Raw genomic sequence first — 23,338 nt, forward strand, 5'->3', positions numbered from 1 at the left:
GCCTTAACCACTTGGCCATACTGGCCCTTAAATTCGTTTTTGAAAGAATCATTAATAATAGATAACTGAAGTTTTTGGAAAATAACTTGTTAAATAAATATCAAACCTGTTAAAAACAACAGTATCTGACCAACTGGTTAGTCTTACGGAATCTATAATAGATGGTTTTAATTTAAAACATTTAACTGGAACTGGATGTGAAAAACATAAACTTTTGATAAAATATGGCGTAACAGTTTAATTTATTGAATTTAAACAAGTTTGAATATATTTTATACTAGTTTACTTTGAGAGAAATGTTATCGAATTTTTAAAAATAAAAATATTAAGTGTAAAAGAAATACAGGAAAGATATGGATGGAGGACGCAACCCACCTGATACACTTTGCCTCAAAGAAGTCAGAATTCCACTTCAACTTGCCCCCCAGTGGCACAGTGGCATGTCTGCAGACTCACAGTGCTAGAAACCAGGTGTCGATACCTGTGGTGGGCTGAGCACAGATAGCCCATTGTGTAGTTTGTGCTTAATTCCAAACCAATCAAATCCACCTCAATGTCACAAAGAAAATGGATTAATGTTCTTCTATATTAAAGGTTTTTGGATATTCTAAAGGGAAGGTCTGACAAACAATACGACAATCATTAAGATTAGAATTAAAATGACTTTAAGGCATGTAGAAAGACAAACGTTAACTTACACGTTGAATAGTTGCGACTTATATTTACGTACATGTGTGTAGATATGTATGTATACAATCTTTCTTTTCCTTGCTCACGCATTGGTTGGTTTATTTTTATTAAACACAAAGTTATACAGTGGAATGAATACCTGTGCTCTGACCACCATGAGTATCGAAAACCGATTTTTAGTGTTGTACACTGGTTGACTTACCATTGTACCACTGAGAGTGGGTGGTGGGGCACTTCCGTTTTAATAAACTACTACCATGAGCACGTGGAAGGAAAATACGTTACGTAATTTCCAAATACTCCTGGTATCAATCCTCAAATATATACAACAATCACAAGTATAAGCTAGCCTCAGTGTGTTATACTATAATGAAATAAGCCGGATCGAATTGTACTTAATGTTTCCAATCTTTCACAAATGCACTCCCCCCGCGCTGGTACGGATTTACAACGCTAAAATCAGCGGTTCAATTCCTCTCGATGGGTTCAACAGATAGTCCGATGTGGCTTTGCTATAAGAAAACACACAGTCTCATATATATATATATATACAAAATAAACAAACTATTCACTATGATATATATATATATATATAATATATATTAATGTTAAAATTTGTACGATATAAAACATGGCTTGTTTTCAATAAAAGAACCTACGTATTTGCAACACTAGAATCAGGGGTTCGACTACCCTCGGTTAACACAGCAGGTAGCCCAATCTAGCTTTACTATACGAAAACATTCACTCCTTAAATGGAAAAAAAAAGTATAATATAAACCTGGTCTTACGAAACGAAATAATAAAAAAGGAAAAAAAAATAATTTTTAAAGGAGAAGCTATAAATGGAATAAGGAACTTTAAAATGTATTGTATTTGGAACAACATACAGGACGGTCGGCGGGATTTTTTTTTTTTTTTTGCCACATGACCAACATTCTTTCCCCCTGTGTTTAGGGTAATATATCCAACCATCTCGTAGATAGAATACAAATGATTAAGGAAATTTATTAGTCAGCTTTTTCGGTTCATATTTTAATTCACATGTATTCATGTGTCACATTTTGGAGTCTAGGCCAGCCACAAATTCTTGACTTAATATTTCTTAGAAGTTATGGCATTAGATTTGATGTTTCCGTTAAAAAACAAAACAAAAAAAAAACAACAAACTATAGGTTTAAGAAACTAGTCATACGGGCACGTTCTTCACAAACCACGTGGCCTTTCGCGTGCTTTTGGCCTCCGGTGAGGACGTGGGACTGAGACTTCAGGTTCGACTTGACATAGTCGTCTTGGTACTCGGTGAGGTGGTTGTACTTGTGTTTCTTCTAGAAGTGACTGGCGTCGTATATTTTTCACAGTTTAGATTTATTTTTGTTTGTGTAAAGCGACCCGAAAGACAAAACCGGAAATCTCAAAGGTATCGTTTTTTTTGTTGTTGTTTGTTTCTGTCAAAATGGCTTGCTCGACAATGACTTTATCGGTTGGTACAATAGGGGCAGTAGTGGCCGTTGTTTGTCTTTCTGTTGGTTTTGGTACGGACAATTGGCATGAAATACGTGTCAACAGAACCATTATCCGGGCAAGACTTCAAGCAAACGAAGAGGGGCTGAAAGAAATGGATACTGATGTGAAATATTTCGACAGAGACGAGGGGCTATTTAGAATATGTTTTCCTCAGAAGAAACCGAGAGGACGTAAGTTAAATACAATATCTGCTTTTTATTTGATACTATAATAATAAGAATACCTTCTAAAATAGTAAACAATGGAAGAGCAGGTAATACGTGGTTAAGCAAAAACATAACAGAGGGCAATTGTTTTATAAATATTTTTCAACCAAACATAAAGGTAACCATATTTATAGTCAGTTTATTTTCTATCTTCTTTTTTTTTTTTAATTGGTATGTTTTATTTGTTCCATTAATCATACATGTGTACAAGAACTAACAATCCGGAGAAGAGGTTTATTTCAGTTATTCCGCATTAATAACTTTGTTCATTTCTCTGTGTGTACAGTTTAACCCAGAACAAGCGAAGTCATGCCATATTAATAACTTTTACACATTTGTCTTAAGAAAGTATCGCTGTAAAATGATACATTTTACTGTTTTATTTTTAGTTTTGAGAACTATTTTATGTGCAAGGATACTGTGACACATCCCCTCCTCCCCAAGTGATTCAACATTAAGTCTGAAAACCTATATTTTATAGGTATAGCACTATAAACTTGGTTTCCATAAGTGTGGCGGGCTTTATGCCTAACGTGCAAACGAAAAACTTTGATACCTGTTATAGAGAACACTTTAATTGTAAAAAAATATTTTGATACTTAAAATCAGTACATGAGAAACATACACACAATTAGAACACCTTTATAATTCTGAATGACAGTTTTTAACTAATTTATCGCGGTAAAGACCTAATATTTTTTTCGGTGTAATATGTCTATAAATCACTCTTATGTAATCAAAATACGTTATACTGTATTAAAACTATCTCGAAGTTTTCTAGATTTGGCTATTATTTTAAAATGTTCCAACATTTGATCATCTCCTTCAAAACTGTCCGTTCTTTGGTCACTATAAAGGTTGCCAATGTTTGTACAGTACATAAAAAAACAACAACAACCTATTAACATTTACTCATTCTGTAACAGTTCTATAGTATGGCTCTGTTATTTATCATTTGTCAGTCCGTTAAGTTCATCAGGCATCATTCAAAACCACAAATGATACTGTGTGCTTCTGAGAAAGGTGCCTTCTTCATTTTACGTTTTTGTCTACAACATGCAGCACATTTCAGCGTCTGATGTCACATAACTTGTATGTCAGAAACGAGTTATTTATTTTTACATTTATTAACATTTCACTTACGTCATACTAGGACGTACAGGAACCGCAAAGCGGACTTGGACATTTACATGACTCATCTCGGAAGATGAGTAAAAAAAGTCAAGATCTGTTTGCTCTTTTAAAATCTGGAAAGAGAGTTAGGATTTAAAACTACTCTTACATTCAACCAAGGCAAAATAGATTTTCATTTAATTGTGATAAAAGTACTTTAAGTGCGGGACGAAACATTAAAAACCTTTTTTGTTTCGTCGATATGTAAAAGATTGCTAGAACATTTTATATTAATATTTAAGTAATTTATATAATTAAGATGAGGGTATTACTCACTATCCATTATATAAGTAAATTTATGGATTTTATTATTATTATTTTTATCGTTAGTTAATCGAACGTAAAGAAACGTTTTTTTTTTTTAATGTTCTAGTTTTATAACTATAATCACGGTTTGCCACTCGTCACAAAAATGAGGAACACATTTTCAGGGTGTGGGTGCGTTATAGGAGTAACTGTTGATATTAAAAGTTTGTTGTGTGTATTGTTGGTTAGTGAGTTTCTAGTCCATGAATGTAGCTCTACTTGAAGTTCTAAATCCAACGGTTAATGTTTTTTTATGTTATTAACTCAAGTTCTTTATATTTGTTTTTGTCTTTATTGAATTAAACGATTGCATAATACACTCGGATAAATGCAAACTTTGAAACCGGAAAACCACTACCCTCACCCCATCAGGACTTCACTCTGTTTCTCTCCGTATTAAAGAATGTTAAACCACTACCATAAGTTATTGGATTCCAATAAAGATTTTTTTCTTATTTTTCATATCACAGAGGTGCAGAAAGCAAATTGTTTTGGGTGATTTATTTGACCGAGAAAAATGAAAGAATCACTTCACATACGCACCCATTACGCCCAGGGCTCACGTTTTGCCTGAGGGTCCCGGAAGCTTTCGGTTCCGGATTAAATTTTGTGCACTATCCTGGTTTTTCTGAGAGTAATTTTTACCCTACGTTTAACACATTTTTAATGGTGCAGATAGAAAAGTGGGAGGGTGTGTACTTCCCCGTTTCTTTCACCACTGTATTAAAATCTTGTATAAAAAGATTATGTACTTTAATAAATTACTTGTATTCCTCACATGGAATTTCGAGTGGATTATACACGTGGGAAACAGCGAACTGTGATTACGAGCAGAAAGTCTTCCAACCATGACGTATATTTAAACAGTAACTTTATCTGGTGGAAACCAACAAATGGGAAGGACGAATTTTGACTTGGCTTCAATTCATCGTCAGAGTAAAACAAATTTATGATACCAACCTTTTATTGTTATAAATCGGAAAGTGTTTTAACTACATGCATATGCACATTTTAGAGCAAGATTACATATGTATTATATCTTCACGTGCGTGATATTAAGAGTGTCAAATACAACAACGCGTAGATTTTTCGCTTTAAATTACACCCGTTCATTTTACAAACTAGATATAAAACAAACAATGAGAACATTAAACACGTCTAGCTTAAAAACAAGGCGGTATTTAGGGCAACTCGAATTCATCGTGCTCAAGGATTATGCCTCGCCTTCTTTCGCCCACAAATCAGCAACACTAACAGACCTCACCTTATTTAGCCCACAGTGGGTGATAGTTTCAGCGAGAGAAAGACAATGGACGTAAAATGTATTATTAAAATATATAGAAAACAAAGGTAGATCAGTGTAAGCTTCTAGAGTAATACGTAAAACAGACGTAGAATTTGTGAAAAAAAAAAACGCAATTATTTCGTACATCACAATCATCTGAGAGAAAATATAACTCTGAAATAATTACATTAAAATGGCTTAAAATACAACAATTACACTCGCGCAGTAATTTCCCGAGTGCCGATCACACACACACACATACACGAAGGAATTTTCATCTTAAATGCTATTGCAAGAAGACCTTTTTCGGCCAAGATGAAAGAAATTAGCCTAGTGGTATTTTTCGTAGATTTGTAAATACGTGAAGAAAATGAAGTTAACCCGGATGTTCAATGAGAAAAATGGATTACAAAATCAAAAGACATTTGGCTGAATGGAGTAACTGGTTGATTTTTAGAGCAAATAGTCTAAAAGATTGTGGTGAGGTTTTTGGGTGGCGCCGTTTAGCTCTCCTTGTCGAAATTAGTGAATTACTTAAGAAATAAATGTTATGACAAATATGTTTATTAAAATGATGTTGTTACTTCTACTGATTATACTAACTTTATTATGCATCATACCAAATTTGATTGAAATGTTGTAACGTCTGTTAAATAATCGGACCAGACATTTTATCATAATTACATCATACGTACATACGTCATGAAGTGCTATTTTAATAGATCAGAACAATTTCTCCGTTTAGTTACATGAAAAAAAATCTAATGCAAAGAATTCGGTTCAATCTGAGGTCGTAGGTTCGAATCCCCGACCCATCAAACATACTCATCCTTTCAGCTATGGGGCATTATAAAGTTACGATCACCACAGTATTCGTTGGTAAAAAAGATTAGCTGACGAGGTGTAAACAAATTAAATGTTTTTGTGTCGGGGAAGTTGATGGGTGGGGGAGATTTATTTGACCGAGAAGAACGAGGGAATGTGCGCCATCTACACACCCATTACCCTCGGTGTTCAACCCTCATCTGAGGGTCCTAGAAGCTTTTGGTTGGCGGTGGGTGGTGATGACTATCTGCCTTCCCTCTAGTCTTTCACTATTAATTAGCATGAAATTAAAAAAAACAACACTAACGGTGCAGAATAATTTGTAAATTATGAGTAGCTATTAAATAGCAACTGTATGATAGCAACAAATCAACAAAACCACACAGTATAATACAAAAGTTGTATAAGTAATAACTTGGATATAAGATCCCACTGTTTAACTGTATTCTGTTTGTAAAAACTGGTTACTTCTAGAGGCAAGTCTTTAGTCGTGTTTTCTTTTAACTATCGACAAGCTAGTATGTATGCACGAGTCAATTAAAACCGGATTTTAAGGTCGAACTAACTTCTGTTAAAACTGTGTTAAAGAAATACTTAGAAGTTTCATTTGCAAGAGGTCAAACTTAGAAAAAAACCAGACGTTCTTCAACTTGGATGTGAGTGACGAAATATAATTCTATAGCTGCACGCGCATTTTAAGCACGTAGGCGTCATTATGACAACCTCGCAGCAGAGTTAAATATTATAAAAAGCATGAATACACGTTAATCTTTGCAGCAATTTTTATCATATTTTGAATTAAACTTGAGGATTAATGAGTGTGAGAACATTTATTTGAGTCAGTTTGTGTTCAACGATGTCGGTAATTGTGTGAATCCGTGTTTATGTGTGAGAGCAAAAGTAAAGAACACTTTCACTCTGTAGCTGAGGATGTGGATCTTTATTAATATATTAAAGAATGGTTGTATAATGTCCTAATTGATCAACTACAGAGTGAAAGTGTTCTTTACTGTTTCACGAGATGGTTGTATCATTTCCTTATCAACCAGTTACAGAGTGAAAGCGTTTAATGTTTCATGAGATGGTTGTATCGTTACATACATATATTGTTGATACTAATATACGTAATAAACAACTTTTTAACATCAACCTTGACTTTGCTCCTTTAACTGAACGTTTAGCATTTAGCTTTAAGATATTCTTAAGAAGTTTTACAATAAAGCACGAACCGTTATTAAAGGGGAAAACTAAATTTCGTTTATCACCAATATTAAAGTATCCGTTATGCCCCCGTATGAATTATACAAATTAAATAATGAACTGTATTCTAGAATAGTTGAGTTTAAGTTAACTTACTGGTTATGAGTTTTTTGGTTGTTTTTTTTTTTTTGCAAGTTGCAGTATGGAAGAATGTTCCTAAAAAGGCACAATGTTTTGATAGTTAGATCAATCATTCTTACGCACACGGTTTTTAACTTAAAGTTGTTACTTATAGAATAAGAAGGAACTGTGTTGTTTGACAGTTCATAGTGTTGCAGTGTAATCTTTGGTTATACCGTTGGAGTTGAGCAGTACAAGGATTTCTTATTTTTTGAAAACCTGTCCTGTTCCCGCCCATTTTACTCATCCCATAATTTTAGGTCATCCAGTAAGAGCCCTTAGGTTTAAGTGTGACAGGTTTTTTTCACATTTCAATGCTCCAAAGCCGTTCATTTTTTGTAGCTTATATAAACATGGGGGGAGTAGTAATTAATAACATCAAACACCCAAAACTCACTGAAGTTAATAAGGATATCTTTTATAATGTGTAATATTATGTCCAGTAATATCGATATAAGACTGGATGACGTCACAAGCAGGTTGCCATATTTAGATGCAATTAGCATCTGGTACAATTTACGAGTGACAAGTTACATAACTCGCATTTGTTTTTCCGTTTGTTTATTTCAAGTGCATTACTAACAAATCTTTCTTTATTCTTAATGGTTTTATTGCCTTAATGTTTACTACTTCGATAGTAATTCCAGTACGTTAAATGCGCTAATGATATCCTTTTTATTCATCACATACAGATTTTTTACAAATTGTTTATATATACTTTTACACAAGTAAATCATTTTCATTGAAATTGTGTTTCATTTTGTAATGCTTAAAATATTGACAACCATTGTATATAGATTTCTCTGGGCCATTCGCGACGTGAGAGTCTTATCGGTCGTTTCAGAATCCATGAGAAAAAATACACTAGTATATAAATGGTTACCAATTCGCGTGACGTGTCATTTCTGGACTGTACCTGTATGTATGTGCGCTTTCACATTATTATTTTTTTCAATATTATTTATTCATCGCTAGGGCAATAAGAGGTTTTCTAAGTGACCCAAACGTGTTCTGTTATACTTGTGGCGAAATTAAATTTGATGTAGGTTAGTTTTCATCTCGGCTTACGTACTTACTTACTTACTTACACACACACACACACACACACACACACACACACACAATATCCAGAAATGGATATTATTTATGAAATCTCCGTAGCTGGATCATAGAAAATGCGTTATTCAAACAAAAACAACTTTTTGGAAGTTCTCATTAAAGCCGATAATTTAACAAATACTTCTTTGCTAGCCTTTACAACGCTAGAAACCAGGTTTGTATACCCGTGATGGACAGAGCACAGATAGCCATTTGTATATATTTTTTGTTTAATTTCAAACAACCAAACAATTCTAAAAATCGTGCATAACGTGATGCTGATTTAACTTCAACATTAAAGTATCTTTTTACTGGATATTCAAAAATAACGGTGTAATTTAGTTATTTTTTCCGTACGAAGTTAAGGCAATCAACATTTCTGTTCAGGAAAAAAACAACAACTAAACTTCGGGGTTCGGTTCCTTCTGTAAGAGCCAGGTGGTTAAGGCACTCGACTTCGTAATCTGAGAGTCATGGGTTCGAACCTCCATCGCACCAAAAATGCTCGTCCTGTCAGCCGTGGGGGGGGGGTTATAATGTGACGATCAATCCCATTATTCGTTGGCAAAAGAGTAGCCTAAGAGTTGGCGGTGGGTGGTGATGACTAGCTACCTTTCCTCTAGTCTTACACTGCTAAATTAGGGATGGTTAGCGCATATGGCCCTCGAGTAGCTTTGCGCAATATTCAAAACAAACCAATCCTTCTGTAGCACAGTGCAGATAACTGCACTGGAACCAACCAACCAAACAAAATTAATTATGTGCTAGCTAAAATAGGTATTCCTCAAATTGTAATGATAGACACTTGAACATAGTTGTATATATAAAAGAATGTGTCATTCAGAGTCTATCTTTTTTCAGTTTCTACCTACATATCTCCAGTTCAGACCGAATGCACGAACATCAACTACTACTTTTCGGAAAATAAAGTTTCAGCTGGTTTCTCAGAAGAGCGGTGGGAACGAATATGTAAGTAAAACATTGAAGTGCGAACAGTTTTATAAATAAATAAAGAAAACAAGACATTACTTAACTAATCAACTGTTTTGTGTATTTCTTTTGTAGCTTTTTTTCAATTAAGAAAAATATACACAAAAAAACACCTTCATAATTATGTTTAATTTATCTGCTTGCGAATCAGTGGTTGGCTTGTGGGCTTAAATGATAAAACCTGAGTGTCCATACCAGCGTTGGACAAAGCACAGATAGCCCATTATGTAGTTCTGTACTTAACAAGAAGCAAATAATATTACTTATTAGAAATAAAAAATATAACAAGATTTTAAACCATTCTCGCTTCCTCCATGTCATACAGTGTCCATGATTCCTAGATTGCCCCTGAAGAAGAAGGGTCCACCTTTCGAAAGCGCTCGGGTTATAACGGTTTCTTTTCCACTTTTATTGAGACTTCTTGGACCTACGTGTTTTTAGCACATCATGAAGTTTTGTTTTTGTTTTGTTTTGTTTTTTAAAATTTCGCGCAAAGCTACACGAGGGCTATCTGCGCTAGCCGTCCCTAATTTTACAGTGTAAGACTAGAGGGAAGGCAGCTAGTCATCACCATCCACCGCCAACTCCTGGTATACTATTTTACCAACGAATAGAGGAATTGACCGTCATGTTATAAAGCCCCCAGAGCTGAAAGGGCGAGCATGTTTGGTGCGACGGGGATTCTAACTCGCGACCCTCAGATGACGAGTCGAACGCCTTAACCCACCTGGCCATGCCGGGCCACATCGTGAAGTGGCTATCATTATATATTTACGTTGTCTTTGTCGTAATACACTCAGTAGTTTGAAATATTTAATATTCACGTAATCGTATTCCAGATCTACGAGATGTAATCCATCTAGAATACTTTGTTTTTTTAAACTTGTTATTTAGTTCTAAAAATGTGTTTCTCGTCAGTACAGACGTGGCGCGGCTTTGTTGTTAGGGCTTTTGACTCGCAATCTGCGGGTCGCAATTTCAAATCCCTTCATTGAACGAGCTTGCTTTTTCAGAGATTGGGGGGGGGGCATTACAATGTGACGTTCAGCCCCATTTTTTCGTAGATAAAGGGGTGGCCAAAAGGTTGGTAAAAGGGGTGTTGACTAGTCACTTCTCATCTCTCGCATCTAGAGTAGGGACGGCTAGCGCAGATAGCTCTCGAGTAGCTTTGCACGAATTTCAACAATCAATCAAAGCAGACATTTTTTATATCATGTGCACTAATGTGGTGCTCTTAGGCTTAACCTCAGTCCTCCTGTGTCTTCTACAGACCAGTTCTTAACATTACTCCTTGGGATAACTCTGAAGTACACATAACGAAACGAAAACCACTTCGATACATATCTGTTCCACGAAATACGATGGTCGACTGTTTGTTCTTTAAGGTTTTTATTACAAGTTTGAATCCAATGTAAATTATATCCATCTAGGGCTAGTCGATGAAGTATAACACTAATGCGGAACTCTGAAAATGTTAAGGTAAAAACAAAGAGGAAAGTCTAGGTTTCTTTGGTGATGGTGATTTTTGTCCATCTCTTTCAAAACCACGTATCTTTACATATGACTAGAAATATTCAACATCATGTCTATTACTGCTTAGACGTGACTTATTTTAATCTATAATGTTTGTTATTGTTTCTAAAGTATTAGTATGCTCTATACTAATATTTGCTAACCAAAATATTCTACATGGGAACAGCTGATTTGAATATTGTTAATTTTTAATTATTTATAACACGATTTAAGATGTTTGGAAAGCCGGAAGTCAAGGTATAAAGTGTCTACAAATAACGTTTCTCAACTCTTTCGATACTAAGGTCTAGCAAGGCAGGTGTGACGAATCAGTGATTGAAAAACACTATTCTTAAACATTTTGTTTTACCGTATAGGATATCTGAAGAAAACCTGTGCACGTTTTTGTAACAGATGAAGTTCAAAGAGTAGACTTAGCTAAATTATTTGTTGTGTAAACACGTAGCTTTTGGATTTATGGTATAGGAAGTGGAAAGGTTACAACAACCAGGAAGGCGTCGGGTTTTATCAGCATAAAATGTCACTGACCTGTGAGGGCATCCCTTCTCATCCCTCCATCCCCCATATACATTTCTTCCCTCAAGATATCAGTGAGAAGGTAATGGTGTACAACCTTGAATAGCTTTTCTAGAACCTTGGAGAGTGTAAATTTTCATTTCAATAATTTTATTGGCAACACTTAAATTGAAATGTTTGCTTGATACATAGTATTCACTTACTGCAGTTATAACTACTGCTAATAAAAGGAGATAGAGTTTAGAAAAACGAAAAGCATTGTTACATAATTATAATCATAGCACATTGCCGCGAGCGTTTAACGTGTAGCGTTTAGTGGCCTCTGCAGGAACAAATAAATATGTTTGTAACTATAAAGCAAAAATCCATACTCATTACTGTTGTATTGTTGAATTACTTTTAAATATATTCGCTACAAAAAAATTGCAGATTAATCTTCGGTTGCTAGGTTTCAGTAATGTTTTCGTAATTTAATCTACTGTCAAATTAATCGGAAAGTTAGTGTTATTATGGATTATAAGTCAATGTATAATATCTACATTATTGGTTGCAGTAGAAATAATTGATAAACATTAGTGGCGATGTTTTACGGCCTTTAACTCGTGCGTATTGTCACTATACACTGACAAGATGAATGGTTTTTAGTAGGCTAAGCTGCTAAGGATATTAAAGTTTATTTGTTATACATATTTTTTAATTGCTGTTTGTAACTGGAATAACACTTCGATATTTAAGTCAAGTTAGGTTAAAGAACACAGCTGTTAGAATACATTCAGTAAGTAACAACACATGCGCATGACTTTATCGTGTATCAGCTACAAGCATTTTAGTACCAACGTGTATGGAATAGTCGTGGTTAGATGCAAAATGTTCAACTGTACCCAGCTCTGTGATTGACCAACGAATTTCTTTAAATTTTGTGTTTCTATGTTTGGCTCTTGATCTTTTTTTTTTTTTCTATATTGTTAACCAGTGTTTCATAAAGACCTCGATTTAATGTATTATTAGCCAGACAGAAGTAATGTTTTTATTCACTGATTAGAGATCTGACGTATTGTATATTTCAATGTACTTTTACATGTATTGATTTAAAGTTTCCTTTTGTTGCTGTTTTAGGGAAAACTTAACAGTTGAGTTACCTGTATTCGGTCCGTTGTGGGGAATCGAGCCCTGAGTTTTAGTGGGGACTTGGAGCTCTTAAGTAGTCATGATAAAGTACTTGCTTAAAATGTACATGTTTCAACCCAAACGAGCCGTTTTTACATATATATTTTTCTCTACAAGTGGATTTTCTCAACATTACTTGTTTAAAATGTTTGTCCAGTCTACAATCATTCAACAAAGCTCCGTTGCACTTGAAACAACACCAATATGACTGATACATCTGTCTTGTAGTGGGGGACCCTAGGAAACAGTCATCAGTGTTTATGTCAAGTTATCATGATCTTCGTTAATGTTTTATGTGACGTACTTCAAAGATATTAAAACCTTTGAATAATTATTTTCGGATACTTAATGTATTTTTTGTTTGAAGTATACCTCATCAGATTCATAAGGCTAGGGATGTTTGACAAGTTAGTCATGGCCACAAAATCGGTGGTTGATTTTGTTCTTTTCAGCTCTGCATCCATAAATTTGGACAGAACCCAGAATTTTTTATAACCGCCCCAAATATAGATTATATATCTTTTCAAATTTTCTCCCAAGACTTAAGGGGGGAGAAAGAGAAAAAAACGCGACTCTAACTTTTTGCAGGGGTTCTGTTTAAGTAATTGGTTTTTCCTCGCCAGGTTACACCTGAGAACTCTGAGAAACCCCAAAGGGACAAGTGGATTTTCAGGTTGCAAGCTATCTCAGCAGGGATAAATTCGGACCTTTCTAAAAACAACACATTTTTACACGTACACGGTTGAGGAGAATGACCTTAAGAAGGTTGAGGCGCAGGGAAAATTTTACATCGGCTTATCATAATCCGAAACGTCTTGATGTGTAATATTTATGGCTGGTTAGTTTTATTAGCAAATAATCACCTTTCTTTTTGACTTTTTAAGTGTTTGTGTTTTTAAAGTAATTGGATATCATCTTAAAATTTAAATATTTTATAGTTGAGGTGCGGGAAATTCTAAAGTATGGCCAGTCTAAATATCTGCAATTTTCTCTGTTGTGTTCTTTAAGCAGCAAAGTTATTTTATAATATTTGATTAGTTTCTGGATGTTGACGAAATTAATTGTCATTAAATTTGCTACTGGTTGTGTGTTAGATGCAGACAAAAATTCGCAAGTTGGTCGTTCAGTTCTTAGATTTCAACGAGGTCTTTGAACTTTAACACACAGCAAAATTAATAGGAATGTTATATCATTATTATAATCTGAAACTTCTATTTTAATATCCTTGCGTATGGAAACGGAGGCTGATTTCAACGAAATTTAATGAAAGAGTAAGTGGCTATCTGAATATTAAATCGTGTACGCTTTCCTTACCCTAGTTAAATGTTAGAGAATTGTGGGTGAATCTAAATTTATGACGAACTTTACAGATCCGGATTCAAAATGCCGTATATATGGTAAAACGATCTTCCAGTCGTACATGAAAATCAAAGAAACTTTTTTGTGTTTCTTATGAATGCAATTTTATACCAAAGTACTTGGGGCAAAGACTGTAAGGTATGACTCTTGTTAGAGCAGTTAATATATTTCCTTTAGCTAGTTAGATATGTAAATTATATTTAAATATTACGGTATTACCAAATTAGATTCGAATTAGTTGACCAATGATGTAATTTACAATCAACAAAAATGACACACTATTTCACAAAAGTCTTAACAATCTAGTTTTAATCCTAAATTATTCATAGGATCTAGATGTCATAGACGTATTGGAAACATTTTCATAATTAATTATGAACCAAATTATCCTTGCATCCACGATTTTGTTTCTTGCAAGGCCCTCTTGTAACACAGCATTTTTCTTGGGGTTGTGTCTTCCTTTCTCAGTGGGTTGTGCTTTTTCGGAATAGCAGTTTACCACCTTCGTATTCAGGCGTAGTTTGCTGAATTGGGTCAATCATTGGATGATGTCGTTGAATCTCCTGATTAGCCCATTCCACCATGGCTCGTTATCATCTGCACTTGTAACCTATTCTTCAGTCATTAAAGGAGGACAGATACTTCCGATTGGAAATACTCTCTTCTCTTTGCCGAACATCTTTAGAACTATTCTTTTGTTCCCGTTTGTATGGATGGTGTGAAATCAAGTGACTGTGGGATTTGCTATGGCTTTGTATAGCTCGGTGGTTGCTCACAGGATCTCTTCTACAGCTCCTATGTTCACTATCAAGTAGTATGTTATGTCTCTTGCCTTGGGTCACATAGAAGCTAAGCACTACACCAACTGTACTTTTTACACTCTTATCCCTCTATTGGCCCTGGAATCGCCTAATTTTTGTTATCATCCTGTTCTCGTCGATATTCAGAAACGACTGGCTCACTTTTCATTGCCTTCTGTTTCTATCCAGTTATTCTAGATACCTGGCTATGTTGGTATTCGTGGGAACGAGTTTGCTGACACCGCAGCTAAGTCCTTCTGCTCTGGTGCTGTCGCAACCATCTCTGCCCCGTGTATGGTCAACGGTCTTATGATTAGGGGCCGACTTCGCGCCATTTTCCGGTCGACTTGGGGTAAGAAACTTCATAACAAGCTTTTGCAAATCAAGCTTTCTGTTGTTGTTTGTCTATCTAGTTTCGGTAAGAATTTAAAGGAGGAAGCTATCTTGTCTAGGCTACTCTTTGGTCAGTTTTTTCTTAACTCGTCGTTTCTTTGTGGGATTTATCTGTCAGTCTGTGGCCTTTGTGGCACTCAAGTCATAATTACCCACGTTTTGCTTCTGTGTTGTCCTTACGTGTGTAAGCTGTGGCACCATTTTCGCCACAAGGGATTTAACCTTGACATTGGACAGTGTCATTAGCGATGGTGACATCGCCCAGCTTGATTGTCTTTTAACTTTTTGCAGACCATTGGTCTCTTTACTTCTATTTACATTTCTTTTTGGAAAATTTTCTAACTTTTTTTACCTTTCCTTTTTTACATTTTATTATATTTTACTTGTAATTTTTTTATTGGTTGTTTGGCGCAAATAGTCTTGTAGTTTTGTGCCATAAGACGCCAATCAACACAAACATTTGGGTCCATGATTTTGTTTCTTGTAACGCCCTTACCAACACCCAAATGTTAAAAACAAAAACACTTTCATGCAATGAATCCCTTTGATTGCAGTGGGTAATCTCCTGTGTATTTTCTTTCAGAAAATGAGTTTTTATTTTGATGAATCATTTAAACTCTCAGCGTTGTAACAGGTGTAAACATATTACTCAACATGATTACAATAAGAAGTCCTCATTAGTAGTAAATGGTATAAAGCAGGTCAGTCAAATGAAGGTTAGAAACAGCACTCGGCCTGCAGATTGAAATAATCTAGACAATAACCTTCACACAAGTATATCCGGGTCATTATTACTCAACCGAAAAGCTACTTGGACTAAGTAAAAATTCCTTATCATGTAAGAGAGAACAAATTACGTAACATTGGGTCATTTCGTACTTTATCCTAACGGAACAGAGTGGCATCTTTGTATTGTAGAAATAAATACCATTTTAATGGTAGAATATAGGTAAAGTTTGAATATTTTAAATTTTGCATCACACAGAAAATTAACAGAAATTAGGATTCGCCACTCTTTCAGTCAAACAAAAATGTTTTTAAACCTAAATTCCTGTCGATAAATAATCGTGCGAAATATGGTCTGTATTGTTTTTGTTAAACCTACTTCCTCATTGTAAATAGTTTAGCTAAACATACATTATGGTTTGGTACTTGATGTTTTAAATTTCCTAATTACGAATGTTTGTGAGGTGCGCAATGTTTTTGAAAAACAGAATTAAGACTGTTATAACCTAAAGATATTTGCATACCTCTTGGTAATTAAATGGTAAAATGAAGTACAATAAACCAGATTTATTGGCGTTTTATTTCTATTTTTAGTAGTCAAAACGCTGGAAGTAGAGAGATTTATTGTTAGTCTTTATTTCGAGACTTTTTGGCTGTATATTATATTCATTATTTTGTATTCAGACACTACATGCTCTCTGATTGGCTGTTGTTATTTTATTTTTAGATATGGCACGATCGGTGATTGGACTGTATATTACTGGCTTCTTCTTTCTCTTCTTGTCGTTCTTTACCGGAATTACTGGATGCTGGAAGCGTTCCCATGGAAACGTTGTTGCCACTGGTCTACTGCAATTGTTAGCAGGTGAGTATTAATGTTAATTAGCGTCTCTCTCGACTTAATAGCGTTAACTAAACTTACGTCAGTGAAACGTCAGTTTTATTTATCAGTTAATATAATGTAATCTGTTTCCCAACAGTCCGCATTTGGAATGTGAAATTATGAAACGTTAACATTCATCTGTGTGTTTCACTTCGATTTCTTTTAACGTTAAAATATGCTTTAATTTATTTTAACTTTACGTTGCGGCTGTTATATTGCTTGAACTTGTAAGGACGTGTTCATTTACCAAGTACTGCCCAGTCACACCAAACATGCTCGCCCTTTCAGCTGTAGGGGTGTTATGTGACAGTCAATCCCACTATTCGTTGGTAAAAGAGTAGCTCAAGAGTTGGCGGTGGGTGGTGATGACTAGCTGCCTTCTCTTTAGTCTTACACTGCTGAATTAGGAATGATTAGCGCAGAGAGCCCGCGTGTAGCTTTGAAACAGGATCAAAAACAAGTTATCGGTAATTTCGTATGAAAGCAAAATTATAAACAAAATTCTTCCTTCAGACCTATCTTAAACTCCTTTGTATTCGCTTAATTTACTTATGTCTATTAATTATGATATTATTATACATCATTAAATCTAATATTTTTCTGTTAAGAAAAGAAAAAGGAACCGTTAAATTCCAAATTTCTGTCTAAAGTACCCATTTTATAACGTTGTTAATTATCAAAAACAATTATTTACAAAAATCCTTATTTTGTTTTACTGGTGCGAATATAAATATTTCTGTATTTGATCACGTGAAGTTTGAAAACACTTTGTCTTCTTCCAGCTCTGGTGGACGCGGGCGCAATGGGACTGTGGCACGGGGTCCAATATTACGATTATCAAAAACTACGGGATGAGATGGCCTACTTTGGTTGGCCCGATGTAAGTATTTTCTGTATAATTTTGTCTAGCAGTTCCGCTATTTACGACACTTGAATTACATTGTAAAGTTCGTTCACGCATCAGATGTGATATCAAACAATTTGGGCTTTGTCTAATAATACAGTAAGGTTGTGTTGTCTGGATATCCATTGTTGTCACGGTTTGTAGCTTTTACGACCATCCAAGTGTAATCACTAGTTAATAAGTATTTAAATTACTAATTATTTTACTAGTCTGCATTTCGGACTCTTATCTCAGGGAAGTGCCAATAAGAATTATTTATGTAGAGCTGGTGGTGGCTGGATTCTAACCTGAGGATTGTTGATAGAAGATGGGACTCTAAACATGTCTGGGATCTCCTACAGCAACATAATAATAATAAAAAGTAGTTTGAAATAAAAAATGTAAATTTACTTATTAATAATGAGGCTCAGGTGATCAAATAGGCCAATAACCATGATAACATCAAATTACCTTTGTTTTACGTACAAAACTTTTGTAAAAAAAATCTACTTATTTCTACAGTGTTAACGTAAAGAAACATCGTAATTTACTCAATAGAGTAGGATTTTATTTATCAGTAATATTTAGTTAAAATATTTGTTAGTAATCATTAATTGTGTAGCTCATGTCAAAAAATATATTTCATTTGAAAAACTGATTAATGCGGAAACTGAAGAACCAGGAAAAGATAAGTTTTGGATTAAAACCGAAGGTATTAAGTCGAAGACACTCGACTAATAAATTAATCCTTTACAAGGTTGGTTACTTTACTTACTGATGAATCAATGAATTGAAATTACCATAATGTTTAATGGCATTGCTTGCTGTTGGATCAATGCATTGAAATTACTGTAAGGTTTAACGGCATTGCCTGCTGTTGGATCAATGCATTGAAATTACTGTAAGGTTTAACGGCATTGCGTGCTGTTGGATCAATGCATTGAAATTACTGTAAGGTTTAACGGCATTGCGTGCTGTTGGATCAATGCATTTTAGTTATCATAAGCTTCAGCTACTTCATTTTTAGTTGTGATTCATGTAACTATTATTTAATCAGAAATTATTAATAACTCTTAAAATAAGATAAGTATGGAGTTGTGCATGGCTTGGTGGTGTAAGAACATCACAGTTATTCCCACTATTTGTTGACAAAACTCAAAAGTTGGTGGATGTTTTCGGCCAGTTTCTTTCTCTGTGGTCAGCTGTTCAAAATTATGAACAGCGACTGCTAGCCTTAGTACATGTGCCGTAATCGAACATATCTAATACAAGTTTGTGTGCCAAACAGTTTAATTAGTTTTGTTTTTGTACTGTGTTTACGACTGTTCTAAGTTATTTATTAATTATCTTAATGTTAATATTTGCCTACATCAGCATCGCAGTTGGTAGATAGTAAGTATTATGGTTTTTCCAGTGAATGTTTTCAACAAGAAATTTGACAAGTCACAAATGTTGTATCGGCGTGATTTGCTCGTGTTGATCCATCATGTTTGTCTTCTGACGATAGGTAGCAAAATCCAAGATTTTGTTTTTGTTGTAATTTGTCGTGTGTAAAGACATTAAACCGATACAAAATTCATGTCAGAGTTTTGTTTTTTCCACAGATTTTGAAACGCAGAGGATACACGAACTTTTATTACGGGTGGTCTTACATTCTGGCCTGGATTGGTATTGGAATGAGCCTAATGGCCGCCATCTTGTTCCTCTGTGCTGCTAATTGTCTTCGTAGGGAGAAGAAGATCGAACAAGCGAAGAATGTGCAATACCTCATGCCTGTGTATCCGGACAAGCGACAACCGTACACGGCTTATCCTGGCCCTTATTATCAGTACGGCTATTAGGCCTCACTCTTCTCGTGATACACATTGTTCATTGGTCGTGAAAAATTAGCCCATAGGGAAATAGAGCAGTAAAACTTACACGCATTTTGGTAACATCCTCGCATTTTTAAACACAGAGAAAGTTGTAACATATATATATTTAAGTTCTTAAAATTTATGTGACAAAACTTAAAAAAAAAATATATGTATTGGCTAGTTTTGAAATTATGATTTAGATACGATGGTTTATTTCCAACGGTGTCAGGCGTCCAAGTTGTCTTTGTGAATTCTAGAAATATTCAGTTGATACGGGTTTACCAAGAAATCTGGATATATTTACAAAATATTCCTTTCAATTCATTCATATACGAATTATTTAAGCTATTTTCTTACCGATATTCGCTGATAACACACTTTCGTTGAGTATATCGGAAGTTTTTTTTTAGTTTGGCAGTTTTTAGTAAAATTAATTTCAACGAACTTCAAGCCTTATCAAAAATTGTGTTACATAATATACTTTAACTACCAAGAGCAACTCATCTTACAAACTGTGACTGAAATATTTTCCTTTTACATTAAGAACCAATACTAATTAAATACCCTGCAGCCAAAATAATTCATATCTAAAAAATTTTCGAGAGATTATATAAATGAATTATTTTTCCAGTTATAGTTACGTATGTTAAACAATAAAAATAGTCTAATCAAAGAATATTGGCTAAAGTAATGTAAATGTGACAGAAATTTTAAAAACGGAGTCTATAACATAGATCAGAAAACATTATATAAAGGAATCGTATTTTTATAAGAAGGTGTGGGAGTATATTACACAAGACATAAGAATGTGGTGAAGACTGGTTTGTAAACTCCCTGTCACCGAACATGTCCTTTCAACGGTAAAGGAGTTAAACTATGACGGTTAACCCTAGGGGTGGCTAGCGCAGATTGCCCTCGAATAGTTTTACTTGAAACGTAAGAAAAACAAGCAAGGGGCTTAAACGTAGGATATATATATACATATGTCAAGTTATTCTGAAATAATAAAGAAAACAACCATCTTGCTGAGGGCTGTCTTTTAACTAGATAAAACAACCATAACTGAGTTGAGTTAGAAATAGATGTAATCGCATTGTTAGGGGCTAATTTTGAAATGATGGCATTATTAGAACTGTTTTGTAAAAGAAAAAAATACTTTTACAGCTGTGTCAATGAACTAATTACACCTTATTACGCAACACTATGATAAAACACTTCTGCATATTTTCCTCCTCATTTAAGCCTTTTTTTTTATTCGAAGGTGTTTATTACTTTATTTTTCTAAAGGTTCATTTGTAATTTAATAGACACTAAAATACGAAAAAAAAATGGCTGGAAAAATATCGTTAAATAAAAGGCTTTACCAAGAGATAAAATGGAACAATGTCTTAAAGATCGTGTAGCAACTTTTTTGGTGTTGGTGTGTCGGTTTATTTATCAAAATATTTAAAACGTATTCCATTTGAAAGGATAATTTCAATATTCGATCCATCAAATTTCCAGATGAGCTTAATGTAAAACATCTATATTTATATCACTGATACACATTGGGTATATAGAGAATTAATTATTTCGCTCTCGGTACCAGGTACAGTGGACAAATGGAGTGTGTTCTCTGTACACACAGGATGATATGAGTTAGGAAAAGGATACTTTAGCCAAGTATACCAAGGTAAAACTAAATAGCAAAAAAAGGACACTCTGAAAACGGTCATTTCGAACTGTACAAGTCCGTATTTAGAGGTATAGTCCACTAAATTTTAAAGTGAAAGTATTTTTATAAAGTTTTTTTAAAGCGTTTAAAGGAACTTGTGGTTTTCTAAAGTTTAGATATGAATTTCAAATAGATACGGTTTCAAAACTTGTGTAAACGACGATTGTTGTGTCTTTATTCTTCTGGTTCGTATCACTTTAATAAATACAGTATAACATTCCTTATCACTTTAATAGTATAACATTCCTTATGGTAAACATTCCATTTAATTTCAGGTGTTTTGTTTCTCGCTACACATGCACAACCTACTTTAATTTATTTTTACTACCATGTTCTATGTTAAAAATTATAATTTACGTGTTTGTCAAAAAAATTGGTTTTCTATAACATACTTTTTTTGCCCAATATATAGTTCTTGTGTCTTTACTGACTCCCTTCGATATGTATTCGTAATCTCATTGTTTCAGAGACGCGAATTCGTGGCTATAGCTAGGCTGAAAATTTATCTGAGTTTGAAACAAAGCATACGAGGTCAGCATTCTGTCTTTTTCATGTGAGTACAATATTAAATGTATGCTACATCTAATTTCAAATTTTAACCGACGCCTGGACCTGGGTGACCTCATGGCCGTGGAGGCATTGCGATTCTATATAATTAAAAATCTGTTATAAACGTAACCAAAACTTAATTTATTTTATGTTAGGGCAAGTGTCATGTTGTAAAGGTGATTGAACGTGTGCGCGTGTATTTTAAATGTTATTTTCAGAAATTAACCACTAAAAATATTTCGGTTGCAGCAACTTTATATTGTGTACTCGTATATGATACTTTACAATATTCAATAATTGCCAGCATTATTTTCATGAACTATTTGTTTTATTTACAAGTAATAATTTGTTTTATTGATTTTGTAGTTATTTGTAACAATTTTTTTTTTACCATGTTATGAATAACTTTCTTTTAAAAGCCAGTATGTTACTATATTTTGATATTCTAAATTTTAGGAAACTGTTTTCTACATTGTTGTTGAAAGATTTGTGTTTATCCATCACTTGTGGAAACAGGTTACAAATGACTGCGAAAATTTCTGTTTGGGTGTATGTGACGCGACACCTATTGTGAGAAAGTAATCCTTTCTAACGTGTTCATTAATTTGTGTTTGTAGTATTCAGAAATTAAAAGATTCCTATAAAAGAAACAAACTGGAAATTTCTTTAATTTGATTTTATACACCAGAAACATAGCCCTACACCCACCCACGGTAGCTCAGCGGTGAGTCTGCAGACGCCAAAAATTACTTTTCGATATCCGTGGTGGGCAGAGCACAGAAAACTTACTGTGTATCATTATACTTAAACAAATACCTAGAATAAACAGAAACACTGAATCTCTTGTAACAAAACGCAGAAGAAAAGATAAAAGGATAAAAATAAAGTTTTTGGCGAGGTATATAAAACAAATTATTTTCTACAGTAGTAGCTTTCGCAATGAACTTTCCTGAAGTTCAACATGCACAGAATTACAAATGGCGCGTGCATGTTCTGCCATGTCCGAATATGAATATGGATGTTTACAAAAAATTCGATCATTTTTTCTTTGTTTAAGAGTTTTGTTAATTAGTCCATAATCGGGCTATTTGACTGTGTATTTGCAGGAATCAAACTCCGAATTCAGCTTTATTTATCAACATATACATCTCGCGCATAATCAGCATGTTTAGCCAGAGTGAAGTTCTCTATCTGGTTCTTTGTATTAATTCTTATAAGACGAGTGTAATTAGTGGATTACACTTAAATTGGGAGTTAGTGGGTTACACTTAAATTCAATCTTCTTATTCCTCATTTTTCTGTTACATTTTTTTTAAAGCGGGACATTATAAACTCACAATAAACTTGTATACCTTATTCAGGTTCAGGTAAACCTCCACAAAAGGAGTCTTAAAAGAACAATACACCTTTCTCTACAGTTAGTGGCTTCGCGTTTAATCAGCACAAAAGAGTTCTCACGGATTATGACGTAGAGACAAC

The 23,338-nt window shown here is 34.3% G+C and overlaps 1 protein-coding gene across 1 annotated transcript; it reads left to right on the plus strand.

Moving 5' to 3' along the window:
• The first annotated feature begins 1,973 nt into the window (after window positions 1-1,973).
• On the plus strand, window positions 1,974-22,513 carry LOC143254982 (claudin domain-containing protein 1-like). The gene is made up of 5 exons (XM_076509936.1): window positions 1,974-2,387; window positions 9,352-9,459; window positions 16,702-16,839; window positions 17,640-17,737; window positions 19,345-22,513. The coding sequence occupies exons 1-5, from the start codon at window positions 2,147-2,149 to the stop codon at window positions 19,579-19,581; spliced, it is 822 nt and encodes a 273-aa protein (XP_076366051.1). The 5' UTR covers window positions 1,974-2,146; the 3' UTR covers window positions 19,582-22,513.
• The last annotated feature ends 825 nt before the right edge of the window (window positions 22,514-23,338 follow it).

This window comes from Tachypleus tridentatus, chromosome 7, assembly GCF_004210375.1.
Source record: "Tachypleus tridentatus isolate NWPU-2018 chromosome 7, ASM421037v1, whole genome shotgun sequence".
NCBI classification, from domain to species: domain Eukaryota; kingdom Metazoa; phylum Arthropoda; class Merostomata; order Xiphosura; family Limulidae; genus Tachypleus; species Tachypleus tridentatus.